The 14693-nt window shown below is 29.2% G+C and overlaps 1 protein-coding gene across 1 annotated transcript; it reads left to right on the top strand.

Moving 5' to 3' along the window:
- Positions 1 to 6974: 6974 nt before the first annotated feature.
- On the top strand, positions 6975 to 11614 carry LOC124910817 (vacuolar protein-sorting-associated protein 11 homolog). Its single transcript, XM_047451501.1, has 5 exons — positions 6975 to 7401; positions 7519 to 7695; positions 7779 to 8102; positions 8185 to 9891; positions 10934 to 11614. Exons 1-5 carry the CDS (start codon positions 7183 to 7185, stop codon positions 11285 to 11287), a joined length of 2781 nt encoding a protein of 926 aa, XP_047307457.1. The 5' UTR covers positions 6975 to 7182; the 3' UTR covers positions 11288 to 11614.
- The last annotated feature ends 3079 nt before the right edge of the window (positions 11615 to 14693 follow it).

Genomic DNA, 14693 nt, shown 5'->3' with positions numbered 1-14693 from the left:
GAATTCAAATTATAATATTGATTAAAACAGTAAGATGATCATAATAATAACATAGTCAAACATTAAATCATATGTTAGTTGTTATTACATGTATGTACTTCAAACCAAGATACTAATACTACCATCAAATCATTAAGCTCACTTTTGATTAAGTACCCTATCCTAATCCAGCTAACCTTAATAACTGTTTGTTAATATATATACAAACAAAATTAGGAAAATTGTGCAATATAACATAACAAACTTAATTTGCGTAAAAACTAAATTTACAGGGTAACTTAAATAATAAGAGTCGGTGTAAGAGACCAAAAATTATATATTTGAGTTGTACTTAAAACATTTTAAGTTGAAGTAAATGTAATGATTAAGGCTAAGGGATCATGCTAGCTTTTTACATTAAAATAAACATGTCTTACATGTTACATCTAAGACTAACAAATATGGCGGATTGCAGATCAAAATGTGTCGATCTTTTGAATAAATTTAAATTGACCTATATTATATAGTTGTACTCAATCAATACCTTACCTCCAATAATATAATGTAATACATAATATTTGATATTATGTATTACATTTAAATAAATGAGGCACGCTTGTTTGATATATATGAATTTATTTATTACTTTGTAAAATATTTGTTGACTAAAAGTTTAAATTGTTTGATCTGTTTGGATAAATTTATTGAAATATTATTTTATTTTATTTTATTTTTGAGAAGTGAGACCTTTTGATGAATTCTTATTATTGTGAAATGAGGATGCACCTAATAATGTAGAGGAATTAAAAAAAAGTAAAATTATTATGAATAGATGCAAGATTAATTTATTTGAATTTAATATCAAAATTAATTAGTTGTAAATGTGATAAAGAATAAGGAATTTGAATAATTTGAAAGTAAAAATTTCAATAAAACATAATCAAAAGTGAAAGGGGCTCCTCGGAATAAAAGTATAAATTATTATTTTATTTCGTAAGAACATGGGTATCATGTGGGTCCCAATGTACTATCTCGAGAAATGAACTTGTTTCCCAGTCTTATCAGATGAGGACAAAAAGGGAACAAAAATGATAAAGACCCTTCAATCTCCACGCCAATGTTTGCTATTATAAAAGTTATCATTTCCTCATTTACCAAATATGCCCTCATAATAATAATAATAATAACTCAATCACTATCTCAATCTCGAATTTAGATATGGCTTAAATTTTGAATAGTGATAGATGAGAATTTAACCATCATAATTTTAATTATTTAAGAATATCTTACAAATAAATATTGTCTCCTTATTTTAAATAATATTTGTCAATTTTTAATTAATTTATCACAATTTTAAAAAATAATAATAATTTTATTAATTATTCTCACACTTTACTCATTTTTTAAGTCATTTAAACCGAATATATTTAAAAAAAAAAATACTTAATTAAAAATACAAATATATCCAAATTAATAGACGACACACAAAATTATGTAGTTCCGAAGTTTTGTGAAAAATAAATACAAAATCTATATATCTTCAAATTTTCTCAAATACTTTTTTAAATTATATATTTTTTAGTCATCCAAATTACATTCGACATTAGAATAAGTAAATCTCAAAAACAAATACTCTATCTAAAAACATACGTCTGAAATATCTATAAATATTATTGTAATTATAAATGTGACAAACTAATTAAAATAACAAAAATTCTTACGTTAGAATAAGAAGACCGACGTTTTGTATGATAAAATCTTAAGTGACTTTTAAAAAAAATAAAAAGTAAAATCTGAAGCGACTAAAATTTTGATAATTCGAGCTATATAGGACATACACTAGACTCTCTATAAAATAATAACGTTGGGTCAACTAAAAAATATTATATTATCGAAATATTATTTAATTGATAAAATAATAATTTATTATTTTACCTGTATAATAATAAAATATAATTTTATTGAAGGTTGAATTTCAAAATTCAAATACTATTGTGGTGGGGTTCATTTATTGTATAAGTTGTTAAAGTATAATCAATTATAAAACTTTTTTCTATTCTCAAAGTCATTTAATATGTACTATAAATGGTGTAATATCCTATGTTGTAAGATGATTTTCATCTCAAAATATTCTTCTTCAAATACATACATACAGTACACAATATTCTATTACTCTTATATCTTCTTTCTTCTCTTATTTTTTTCTCTAATCAATTTTATACTACTCTCTTCTTTCTTGTTGTATTAATCTCTAATGACTTCTCATCACAAAGAGGTGAATCATACAACTATGACACGTGAAATGCGTAAGGCATTGTGCGAGTATAAAAGCAAAAATCCAGCTTCGTCTCAAAAAGAGCTACAAAAATGAGTTTCTAAAAATTTAACATCCAGATTAGTCAAGCGACAATATCGAATACAATTAAGCGGTCATCGGAATATTTCTCGGCTAATTTGACAAAACCTGATTCCAAACGACACAAATTCGCAAAGTTTCTAAATCTAGAAAATGTTTTATATGAATAGATTCTTCAACATCAAGAGCATGTAAATATATCGAAAGAGTTAATTCAAGAGAAGGCAAAATATTTTATGAAAATATTGTATGGTGATAATGGTCCAGTGTTTGCTTACTCTCTTGGTTGGGTGAAGAGGTTTAAATCGCGGCATAATATCAAGTCCTTTAAGCGTTTTGGCGAAAGCGGGTCTGTCAATATGGGAGATGTGGATAGCAACTTGTCAACAATAAGAGAGAAACTAGAGTTGTTTCCCATGAAAAATGTTTTCAACATAGATGAAATTGAGTTGTTTTATAGATTACAAGTTGATCATTCATTGGCTACAAAACAACTTGAATGAAGAAAAAAGGACAAAGAAAGAATTATAGTAGCCATTTGTTGCAATGAAGATGGGTCAGAGAAAATGCCATTATGAATCATCATTAAGTTTGCAAAACCATGTTGCTTCAAAATGTTAATTTACAAAGTTTAAATTGTCAATATCGTGCCAATAAACGAGCGTGGATGACCGGAGTATTGTTTGAAGAATATGTTGGATGGTTCGACAAAAAGATGGATGGACGAAATGTTTTATTGGTTTTGACAATTGTCCTGCCCATCCAAAGGTAATCAAGGGTTATAAAATGTTGAATTGTTTTTCTTACCACCACCAATACAACTTTAAAAATTCAACCATGTAATGCATGAATTATAAGAGCATTTAAGATGCATTATCGTCGCAGATTTATCGTTATATTTTAGAGGGTTTTGAGGATGGAGAAACAAATCTAGAGAAGATCAATGTTCTAGATGCAATCAACATTGCTATCTCAGCTTGGATGAACGATGTTAAGAATACATTGCAAACTTCGTTCGGTAGAAAATATGGTTTCACATCCTTTATAAGAAGAAGGCATTAGGGAATTAAGGTCAACAATAAAGGAGTTACATTATCGTAACGCAATGAATGTGGATCAACTCTTGAAATAATAGGGTGAAAACGATACGATTGAGATTTTAACTGATGAAGAAATCATTGAGAGTTTTAGAGAAAACAATCAAGATGAAGACAATGAGAATGATAGTCGTGTTTTGGAGCTTGTTTCTCGCAAAGAAGCAATTAGAGCATCAATGAAACTTAATGATTTTCTAATACAATATGATAGAAGCACTCTACAACTTTATAAAGTTTTATAAAAAGTGAGGGATGAAGTTCAAATGGATATAAATTTTCATACAAAATAGATAACGATGAACTCATATTTCACTAAAACACTCTGAATTATTAAAAAAATAATATATTATTACTTTCTATAACAAAAAAATTATATTACTTAATAAGTTTATCAAAATTATTACTTTAGCTATTCAGCCCGAGTTTGGACGGTAGGAATTTGGTACTTTATCAATGTTATAATTTTATCGAATATTATTTTATCGAGAGTCTATTTAGTTCGAAGTTTGAACTCCATTCGGTGAAAATAACCTAAGTTCGGGTCTCAAATAACAATTAGGAAATATAAGATAATTTGTTTGACATGTTATTTAGAAAGAACATGAGTTATTTGAAAAAATATTTGAACAAAAAGTTGTGAATTATTGCACAAAACTCTTTGAGAGATGCAATATTATTCAATTATCATTGTATTATTCATAACTATCACTTAACATCCACCTAAACAAAACAAAATATAGATATTTAAAGAGTGTGGATAACCACAAAAATAACTTTTCAATATTTAAATAAGGAAATCACATAAAAAATAAATAAATGTTTAAATACTTAAAAAATGTTAACTTATAATAATACATTAAAAAATAAAGCTAGTGTTACTTTAAAATGTTTGCATTGTGTAAGACTAATGATTAAGTTAGCATTATTATTAAGCACATGCTGATAAGTTGATAAGGATAGTCACTTTAATGAATGAAAACAAATTTATCCATAAACATATATATTAGTGCACTCAAAAAATATATAATTAATTCCCCATCATGGATCGTGATAGCCCTACGGCCGATTTCGATCAAATCGAGCATATTATTTAAGCCTTTACAGACTTATTTGAAATTAATTCATAATCTTATTTAATTAAAATTATGAATTATTTCAAAATTAAAAAAATACAAATAGGGGATAGTAACACCCAATCTACCAAATCTGTTTAGATCCCGACCGACGTGGATTTTAAATATAAACCATCCTCGCCCAATCGAAAACGGTATTTTCCAGCTGTGCACCAAAAAATAATTTAAATTTAAATTATAAATAATAAAATAATTCATATAATTATAAATTATTAAAATATCAATCCTTTCTAATTCATAAGTATAGTGATTACATTCATAATTATTATATTTATATTTATTATTTTAAACAATTATCATTCAAAAAATAATTATATATTTCGGTTTGAATATCGGTGCAGGTATGTAAATATCATTCCTGCTCCAAACCCCTGTCAACATATTTCAAGTTTTTCCGATATGTCGTCAAAGCGGACATTAGTAAAAATAGAGCTTATAGCGAGCATATGTAACGATTGGTCTAAAAACCCATCGCCATCATCTAGGTATTCAATCGCACCAATCAATTTAGTTACCGTATTCGATTTTAAATTGTCATCCTTAAATATAATATAAAATAAGTTTTTATCTTTTGTGTTAAAAAACAAGACATCCTTAACCTTGATCCATTTCTTAAGACCATAACTAAACTTTCATTTATTGTTTATTTAAAATTAAATAAAATGTGATCAAATGTTTCATTTTCACCTTTTACATCCAATACAACACTTCTTTAACTACCAAAGTTTCATTTCTATAACCTCAGTTTTTATAATATTTTAAATAGTTTGAATATGAAAACTCACTCATAGCAATTTTTTCTCTTTCTAATTTTTAACTAATATTTTTAACACATTTTCGGAAATTAAAATTGGTTGGGTTTAAAATATAACTATATGTAATTTTTTTTCATAATTGAAATCACACCATTAACTAATTAAAATATTAAAATAATTTTTATTTAAAAAATTATCATTATATTAATACATTTTAAAACGTTTTTAAAAATTCACACATTCACAAAATTATCAACAACCAACATTTTTTAGATAAGATATAAATAAAAAAATAGAGGCAATACCAAACCCGGCCTAATATTTTGTAATGGACCAAAGCAATATATTACAAAATATTTGAAATGAATTTATATGATCAACATATCTTTTTTCTCCATTTCATTTTGTTATTACTTTCATTTATATAAAAAACTTTTTACACAAAAAATCACACTATTTTATATTGTTGTTAAAATATTTTATGAAACCAAACAAACTCTAACAATGATGGACATCACCATATGGTAGAAGAGAAGAAATTGAACAAGAATTAATTGTCTTTATCTTGGTCAGTTTCAACATTCAAAATTTCAAAGTCTTATCTTATTATTTGACTACTTTTTTTTTTTGTTTTTGTTTTTTTTTCCAATTTATTTGACGATTTCATTCTATAGGAGATACTAGACGGCAATGTCATTCATGAAAATCCCACTTATGTGTATTCAAGATAAAAAAATACACTATTTATAAGCTGATTTTGTAACTACATTTGAATTAATAATCACATAGATTTGAACAAATTAATTTCAAATTAATAGATTTAACAAAGATAATTTATTTTAATACTCATTGTTCATATGATTAATGATTATTTTAATAAATTTATTAAAAATAATATAAATTAATAGATTTAACAAAGATTTAATTCATACAACTGAATTAAACTATGACAATTTTTTAAATATATTTATCGAAATAAATTAATCAGGTTAACTAGTCCCACAAACGCTCTCGAAATTTAGGTTGTTGTAGACAAAATATATATATATATATATATATATATATATATATATATATATTTTTTAACTTTTATATATTATATTAAAAATATATATTAGTTTTGTATTATAATTAAAAAAAGTAATATAATATAATTGATTAAATGATATAATAATGTTTATTATTTTCTTAGATTTCAAATGCATCACTCTATATGATTAGTCCGTCAACATAACAATCTATCTTTATCCCGATATTTAATGGGAATCAAATTTAAAATTTTAAGTATAATTACAATTTAATTTGTTATTATTCGAGTTATCGGATGTTTAATCTAACTTTTATTGTATAAACTTCATTCTTTTCACTTAAGAGTCTCGTCTAAAAGAATAAAAGTTTCAATTAAACAAATTAAATTGAATTGGGTATCTATTAACTTTATTTATTTAAGATATGGAATTTATTTGATTATAATTGAAAAACAAAAGCTTGTATTAAAAGAAATTTAAGATGAAAAATACATAAAACTTCATATTTCACAATTTTAACCTTATTGGGCTTCAATACTACAATCTCTATTTATGTTTTCAAAGATGCATATCGTTTTGGGCTTAGTTTGGGCCCATTTAAGTAAAACAGAAACCAAGTAAGAGAGAGAGAGGAGAGAGAAAAGTTCTACCTGAACCAAAAGAAGACACCGGAGATTGAACAAATTGATCTCTCTGCTTCATCGGATTGTTATATCAGAGAGAGAATTTCAGTATTCAAAGATCAGAAGACGAAGAATGTTACATGTATAAGTACGAATAAGCGTGATTGAAGATCAGGAATCAGGGGTTTCATCGCCAGAGCTTTATTAGAGGATGTATCAGTGGAGGAAATTCGAGTTCTTTGAGGAGAAATATGGTGGAAAGTTCTCCATTACCGACGATGTGACCGGAAATATCACTTGTTGTTCTAGCGGACGAGGAAAAGTCGTTGTCGGATCTGACGATGGCACTGTTAGTCTGCTTGATCGAGGGTTAAAGTTCAACTATGGATTCCAAGCTCATTCCTCTGTCAAATTCGTTCAGCAGCTCAAGGTTTTTTTGATCTTTAATGAATTTGAGTTCTCATATTTAGATTTTTGTGGTAGAATTGAGCTCATTCATATTTGGATATTCGATGATTAATTATTGTCTTTTTCGATTATAAACTAGCAACGGAATTTCTTAGTCACGGTTGGAGAAGATGAACAAGTATCTTCTCAAGCTTCTTCTTTATGTCTCAAGATTTTTGACCTTGATAAGATGCAACCGGAAGAAGGTCCGAGTACATCTACTCCGGATTGCGTCCAGATATTACGAATTTTCACAAATCAGTATCCTGAGGCAAAGGTATATATATGTATACTTCTGTCAACTGTTGAATGTTTTGGATCACCATAATTGTGATATTCATAGAAATGAAACATGAACAGATAACTTCCTTTCTAGTGCTGGAGGAAGCACCGCCAATACTACTAATAGCCATTGGATTGGACAATGGTTGTATATATGGGATCAAAGGGGATATTGCTCGTGAGAGAATCAAGCGGTTCATGCTTCAGGTTGGCAATGTCTCTAATAAAGCTCTGTCTTCTTCCATAACAGGGCTAGGGTTCCGTTTAGAAGGACAAGCAACTCAACTCTTTGCAGTTACTCCAAGTTCAGTGAGTTTGTTTAGTTTGCAAACTGAACCATATGTTAAGCATACACTCGATGAGATTGGATCCAGTGCTGCTTCCGCCATGAGCGACCGTTCGGTACAGTTTTGTTTGCCCTAATCCTCCTTTATTATCATTTTACGTTGTTATTTGCTCTAGTTTCTGATTTGTTTGCAATCAGGAACTGATCATTGGTAGGCCAGAGGCTATATATTTCTACGAGGTTGATGGTCGTGGACCATGTTGGGCTTTTGAAGGAGAGAAGAGATTCCTTGGGTGGTTTCGTGGTTATCTCTTATGCATTATAGAAGATCCAAGAAGTGGTATAACTACTTTCAACATTTATGATCTGAAGAATCGTTTGATTGCCCACAGTTTAATAGTTAAGGAAGTTTCTCACATGCTTTGTGAATGGGGAAGCATAATTCTTATAATGAATGATAAATCAGCACTATGTATCGGTGAGAAGGACATGGAGAGCAAGTTAGATATGCTATTCAAGAAGAATCTATACACAGTCGCTATAAATCTTGTTCAAAGTCAGCAAGCTGATGCTGCAGCAACTGCCGAAGTCCTCAGAAAGTATGCAGACCATTTATATGTCAAACAAGACTATGACGAGGCAATGTCTCAATACATTAATACCATTGGACATCTTGAACCTTCTTACGTTATACAGAAATTTCTAGATGCCCAGAGGATTTACAACCTTACGAATTACTTGGAGAAGCTACACGAAAAAGGGCTTGCTACAAAAGATCATACGACTCTATTGCTGAACTGTTATACAAAGTTGAAAGACGTCGAAAAACTCGATATGTTTGTCAAGAGTGAAGATGAACACAAATTTGACGTCGAAACTGCAATTAGGGTTTGTCGTGCTGCGAATTATCATGAACATGCAATGTATGTTGCTAAGAAGGCTGGAAGACATGAATGGTACTTAAAGATCTTACTGGAAGATCTGGGTCGATACGACGAAGCCTTGGAATATATTTCAAGTCTTCAACCGAGCAGCACTGGGGTGACCATAAAAGAATATGGAAAGATTCTTATAGAACATCGGCCCAAGGAAACAATTGAAATACTCATGAAACTTTGCACAGATGAAAAAGTGAAGAAGTCTAAGAAGAAAGTTTCTTCAAATGATAACTACATGTCCATGTTGCCATCTCCTATAGATTTTCTTAACATTTTTGTCCATCACCCTCAGTCTCTCATGTTTTTTCTTGAAAAGTACGTGGAGAAAGTAACTGACTCGCCTGCTCAAGTTGAAATTCACAATACACTCCTGGAGTTTTACTTGTCCCATGACTTAAATTGCCCTTACCCTTCAAATGGATTGATGCCTTCGGTAATAGCTGATGACATAGACTTGGAAAAGGAGAAGGATCATCAAGAAAGGCTTCTGAAAGGGTTGCGTTTGTTAAAGGCTGCTTGGCCTACTGACCTAGATCAACCACTATATGATGCTAGCCTTGCTGTTATTCTTGCTGAAATGAATGGCTTTAAGGAAGGGTTATTGTTTTTATATGAGAAGATGAAACTTTATAAAGAGGTGATGGCGTGTTACATGCAGGATCATGACCACGAGGGTTTAATTGCATGCTGTAAGAGGCTGGGGGATTCTGGCAAAGGAGGTGATTCATCTCTATGGTCAGATGTATTGAAATACTTTGGTGAACTTGGAGAAGATTGCTCGAAAGAGGTGAGGGAAATATTGACTTACATTGAGAGGGATGACATTTTGCCTCCGATAATCGTCCTTCAAACCCTTTCCAGAAATCCGTGCTTAACTCTCTCTGTGATTAAAGATTACTTTGCCCGAAAGCTTGAACAAGAATCAAAGATGATTGAAGAGGATCGCCGGGCTGTAGAGAAATATCAGGTTAGTGATTATACTTTTCTGAGTTAACTATCATTTCTCTTTATCAGATTACTGTGTCTGTGAGTGTATAAATCTCTTATCAGATCAGCTTTGTTAAGATGCATGTTTCCTGTTCAACATTCTTGAAATTAAGTTGAAGTTTGGCATGTGTTCAAACATATATAGATTTTGAGTGACAACAAAAACTGTCTATTAACTTCTTAGGTATGTTAAAAGGATCAATTTTGTATCCAAGTTGGTGATATGTGCGAGGGAAAAAAAGATGTTGGTGATATGCTTTCGTTTCATGAGAATTGGGCATTGTTTGATGTAGATTTATTTGGATTAAATCTTTGGGCTTGTTTGATCGTGGGTTATTTGGGTAAAATATCCTTATTATTTGATATTATAAAATATTATAAAAAATAAAATAAGGTAATTTGGTATTTTGGTTGATTATTTGAACGTTGTAATAGTAGATTGGACAGTGGGTTGTTTGAAAATAATTCCGAATAACCCACAGGGCCACATCAAACAAGCTCTTAATAGATCAAAATCTCATCGTCAATCACATGAAATCAATCAACCATCAATTAAAAAAACAAAATCTCCTTTAATAATAACATTAATATTAAACACTAAGGATATTTTAGTTGATTTAAACAATCCAGTGCTTGTTTGATGTAAGTTTTTTTCTTTTTAAATCTGATTTTCTGGAGAAAAATGAAAAAGTGGATTATCTGAGTTTTAAATCTGGATATGGTTTTAGTTATTTGTATTTAATTTTTTACGTCAAAATACTCTTTGTATTTAATATTTTAGTTGATGATTTGATCAAACTTTTGCAGCCTAGAATGTTGTGTTAGCTTCATCCTGAAAAAGAAAAACATCATTTAAAAGAAAATTGATCATCATTCTAGGCTGCAAAAGTTTGTTCGTACCACCACTACCAACAGTCAATGTACACCAAAGAGCCACAATTTGGTTTTCAATGGTAGTTTTTTCTCGCGATGAAAAGAGACAAAAAATCCCCAACAGTTCATTTTCCTTCTCTTTTTTTCAGGAAGAAACATTGTCTATGAGGAAAGAAATTGAAGATCTAAGGACAAATGCCAGAATTTTCCAGCTCAGTAAGTGTACTGCTTGCACTTTCACGCTTGATCTCCCTGCTGTTCACTTCATGTGCATGCACTCATTCCATCAGCGTTGCTTGGGTGACAATGAAAAAGAATGCCCCGAGTGTTCTCCTGAGTACCGAACAGTACTAGAAATGAAGAGAAATCTGGAGCAGAACTCTAAAGATCAGGTTAAGTTCTTTCAGCAAGTCAAGAGTTCAAAGGATGGGTTCTCTGTGATTGCCGAGTATTTTGGGAAGGGTATAATTAGCAAAACTACCATCGCACCCAAATACGACTAGCAATGCTACTGCTGACTCTTTTATTGGTACCTTCTTGTATCTTTTGGCTTGTTGATATTTTTGTGATGAGTTCTTATCATTTCAAAACTTGGTGTAAAATTGTTTGTATTAATAGAAGTTGTCTTCGTGAAAACTTTGTTAATACAAACTTGTTGTTGTTATTTTTATTTTCCTGAGACTAGGGTTTTTTCCCCACCCTTTTGTTTTGTTGATATTTTTGTGCTGAGTTCTTACCAATTCAAAACTTGGTGTAAACATTGTTTGTATCATTAAAAGTTGTCTACTTGACAATTTTGTTTATACAAACGTTAACTTAACTTCTTTTTTAGACCAGGATTTTTTCCAACTCGCAACCGTCTTGTATATGTTGGATTGTTGATATTTTTGTGCTCAATTCTTATCAATTCGACATGATGTGATAAACAAAACAACATTGTTTATATTAATTATTAGACGTCATTGTGACATTCCCCTTATAGCTCAATTACAAAGGGCTTGGAGTAAAAGTCGGGTAGTGTTCTTATTTATCTTTAGAATTCTATGATTTATTCTTAGTGTCTTTTACCTTTATGCTGTAGTGGTTGTTGGTTTAGTATTTTGTCTGTAACCGCTTGTATTATCTAATTGGCATGGTGAAGTAATTTTTATTAACTAATGACAAAACAAGGGTTTAGTTGAAAACTTTATTAAGTTCAATGCATATTGTCTATGCATTTGTTTGTTTATGTGTGGGCTGGCTTGGACAATTGATAGCTAAACTAGGATTCAATAATTGTGAAGTTATTATTTGTAATGCTAGGAATTGATAGCTCCTTTACCATCTCCATGTGATATGTCCTAATAACTAAATAATGCTAAGTGTGTGGTTGTTGTTGTAACTGCTATTTGATATGATCATTATTGTCACCTTTAATGGTTGGAACTTCATTTTTCACTTGTATTAGTACTAGTTCAAAGCTATACTCACTTATTTACCCTAGATTAACATTCTATTTAGGAAACATACACTATGGATAAAGTTAATTGCCCATTATTTAGGGTCTTAGAGTTGGGTTTTAGGTTTAGGGTTGAAGGAGAAATTGTCTTATAACCACTAGAATAGCTAAAGTAACAAAGATTGGGTTACGAGTTTAATTCTCACTTAGAGTATCGAATATCTTAGATTAAAGTATTCCTAAATTAATAAAATTAAAAAGAGAAATTGTCGGATAATGTGTTGATATTTTTATTTATTTTAGTAACAAAATAAAAACTAAATTTGTTTGTATTAAATGTTTCTATAAACATAAAGTTATTTTTGGAAGTGTGTATGTTAGAAACATATAGAAACAAAACACAATCATCAAAGAAATCAAAAATTAATTGAAAATTGATACATACTAGACACAAATACAATCAATGCAATACATGTTTCTAAATTAGGCTATTAATGTAATAATGTATCAAAGGTAATAATGTTTTTATTTGATATAAATGTGTATGCACTTTGGATTGTTGGTGATTTAAATGATTCCAAGAAAATAATGTTTTTTTTTATTTGATATAAATGTGTATGTATTTTAAAGTTTGGATTGTTTGGTGATTTAATTGATACCAAATGTTTATTAAAATATTTTAAATGAGGTATTAATTTTTTCTACTAAAAGTTATATATATATATATATATATATTAAATCAATTATAATTTTTTTAACATTTTTTTTATCTCCAATAAATTAAATAATGAAAAAAAAAATTACTAGTTGAAACCACCATTATAACACAGTGATAAGAGTCAGTTTAAGAGACCAAAATGTCACATATTTAATTTTATCTGAAAGCGATTTGAGTTTAAAATGGTATGATTGTGAAGTGTAATGTTAGTTCTCATTAATTAAAAAAAATGGTTGAATTTGTGCTTACTATTTTAATAATAATAAAGAGATTTAAGTTAATGAATATTATTACAAAATTAATTTTCTTTTTTTAAAAAAGTGCATATATATATATATATATATATATATATATATATATATATATATATATATATATATATATATATATATATATATTAAAAATGATAAAAATCGTTTGAGCACAACGACAAAAGTATGCATGAAGAGAAAAAAATATAAAAAAAAAGACAAAAAAAAACGTTACTCAATAAGCTATCAAATTCATAAGTCTTTGAGAAGAACGATTAACTCCCCGACGGACTCTACCGGCTTTCCGGAATAAATCTAAAAAAATGTCATAATAATAACATTATGAATATACGCATAAATGACTACGATTAGGGAAAGTTCGACGATTTCTCTCCAACCAGATAGTCCACCAAAAAATAATTCGGATGGTAACCCAATTATGTGAGTGTGTCATATTAGTCGCGTCAATCCAAATTTTTCAATAACTACCCAAAGACTCGGATATCACCTAATGAATCTTAGTGATACTTCACAAAAGACTCTAGATACTAGCCACCCCTTAATAATGCAAAAGTAAGTAAGTTGTCGATTCAACCATCTCGTGACATATACGATAACGACTAATCATAATATAACTTTTTTTCATGCACATATCATCCGTAAAAATTCTAGTGTGTATAACGCTCCATCCAAAGAACGAGATATTGGATGTAATCTTTGACTCCCAAAGTTTCTCATAATAAAAATTATATGAACTAATATTAGCGAACAACTTGTAGTAATACCTCACATAGAAACTATCCATATCTTGTCAACACATAACATTTTGTTTAGACGGGGACACTTGTTTGCGTCTTACCAAAAGTAAAATTCTATTATGAGACGAAATCTACATAATGTTTAATCTTCTTTTATATCTAATTCGGCTAGTGAAACCACTAGATCGAGGATCAAACATTTCCTTAACTTAACTGTGACATTTCTACCTATAACAATGGAAGAAAACCCAGGATACATAGTAGCTAAACTTTTGACACTACACCAAATGTTGTCCAAAAAACTGATCGTAGAACCATCCCCTACAATGAATCTAAATTGCTCACGAAAACTTTCCACATAGAATAAATTCTCTCCAAATGATATACACCACGTTGAATAATTAGACATTTTTGTGAACCAATTAAACAAATCGTAACCATACTTTCATTTGATCATCGATATCCAAAGACTATTCGTTTCCGTGACAAATCTTCAACATCATTTTAATAGAAAAACTTTATTAAAGAAAATAAAATTTCAAATATCTAAACATTTTTTTTATCTTTAAAGCATTTAACTTTATTAATCTAACTAACTAAATGATAAAAAAAAAAATTCACATCAAGTGTTGTGCATAAGATTTGGTGTTTAATCTTTAAATAAATAATTTGAAATTTGTGTCCGAGAGTTGGACCGGAGTTAGGTAGTAAAATACGATATGCTATTATTCAACAAAATCGGGT

This window comes from Impatiens glandulifera, chromosome 7, assembly GCF_907164915.1.
Source record: "Impatiens glandulifera chromosome 7, dImpGla2.1, whole genome shotgun sequence".
Taxonomy (NCBI): Eukaryota; Viridiplantae; Streptophyta; class Magnoliopsida; order Ericales; family Balsaminaceae; genus Impatiens; species Impatiens glandulifera.
The sequence above is the reverse complement of the archived record's forward strand: the minus strand, read 5'-3'. Positions and strand labels throughout refer to the sequence as shown.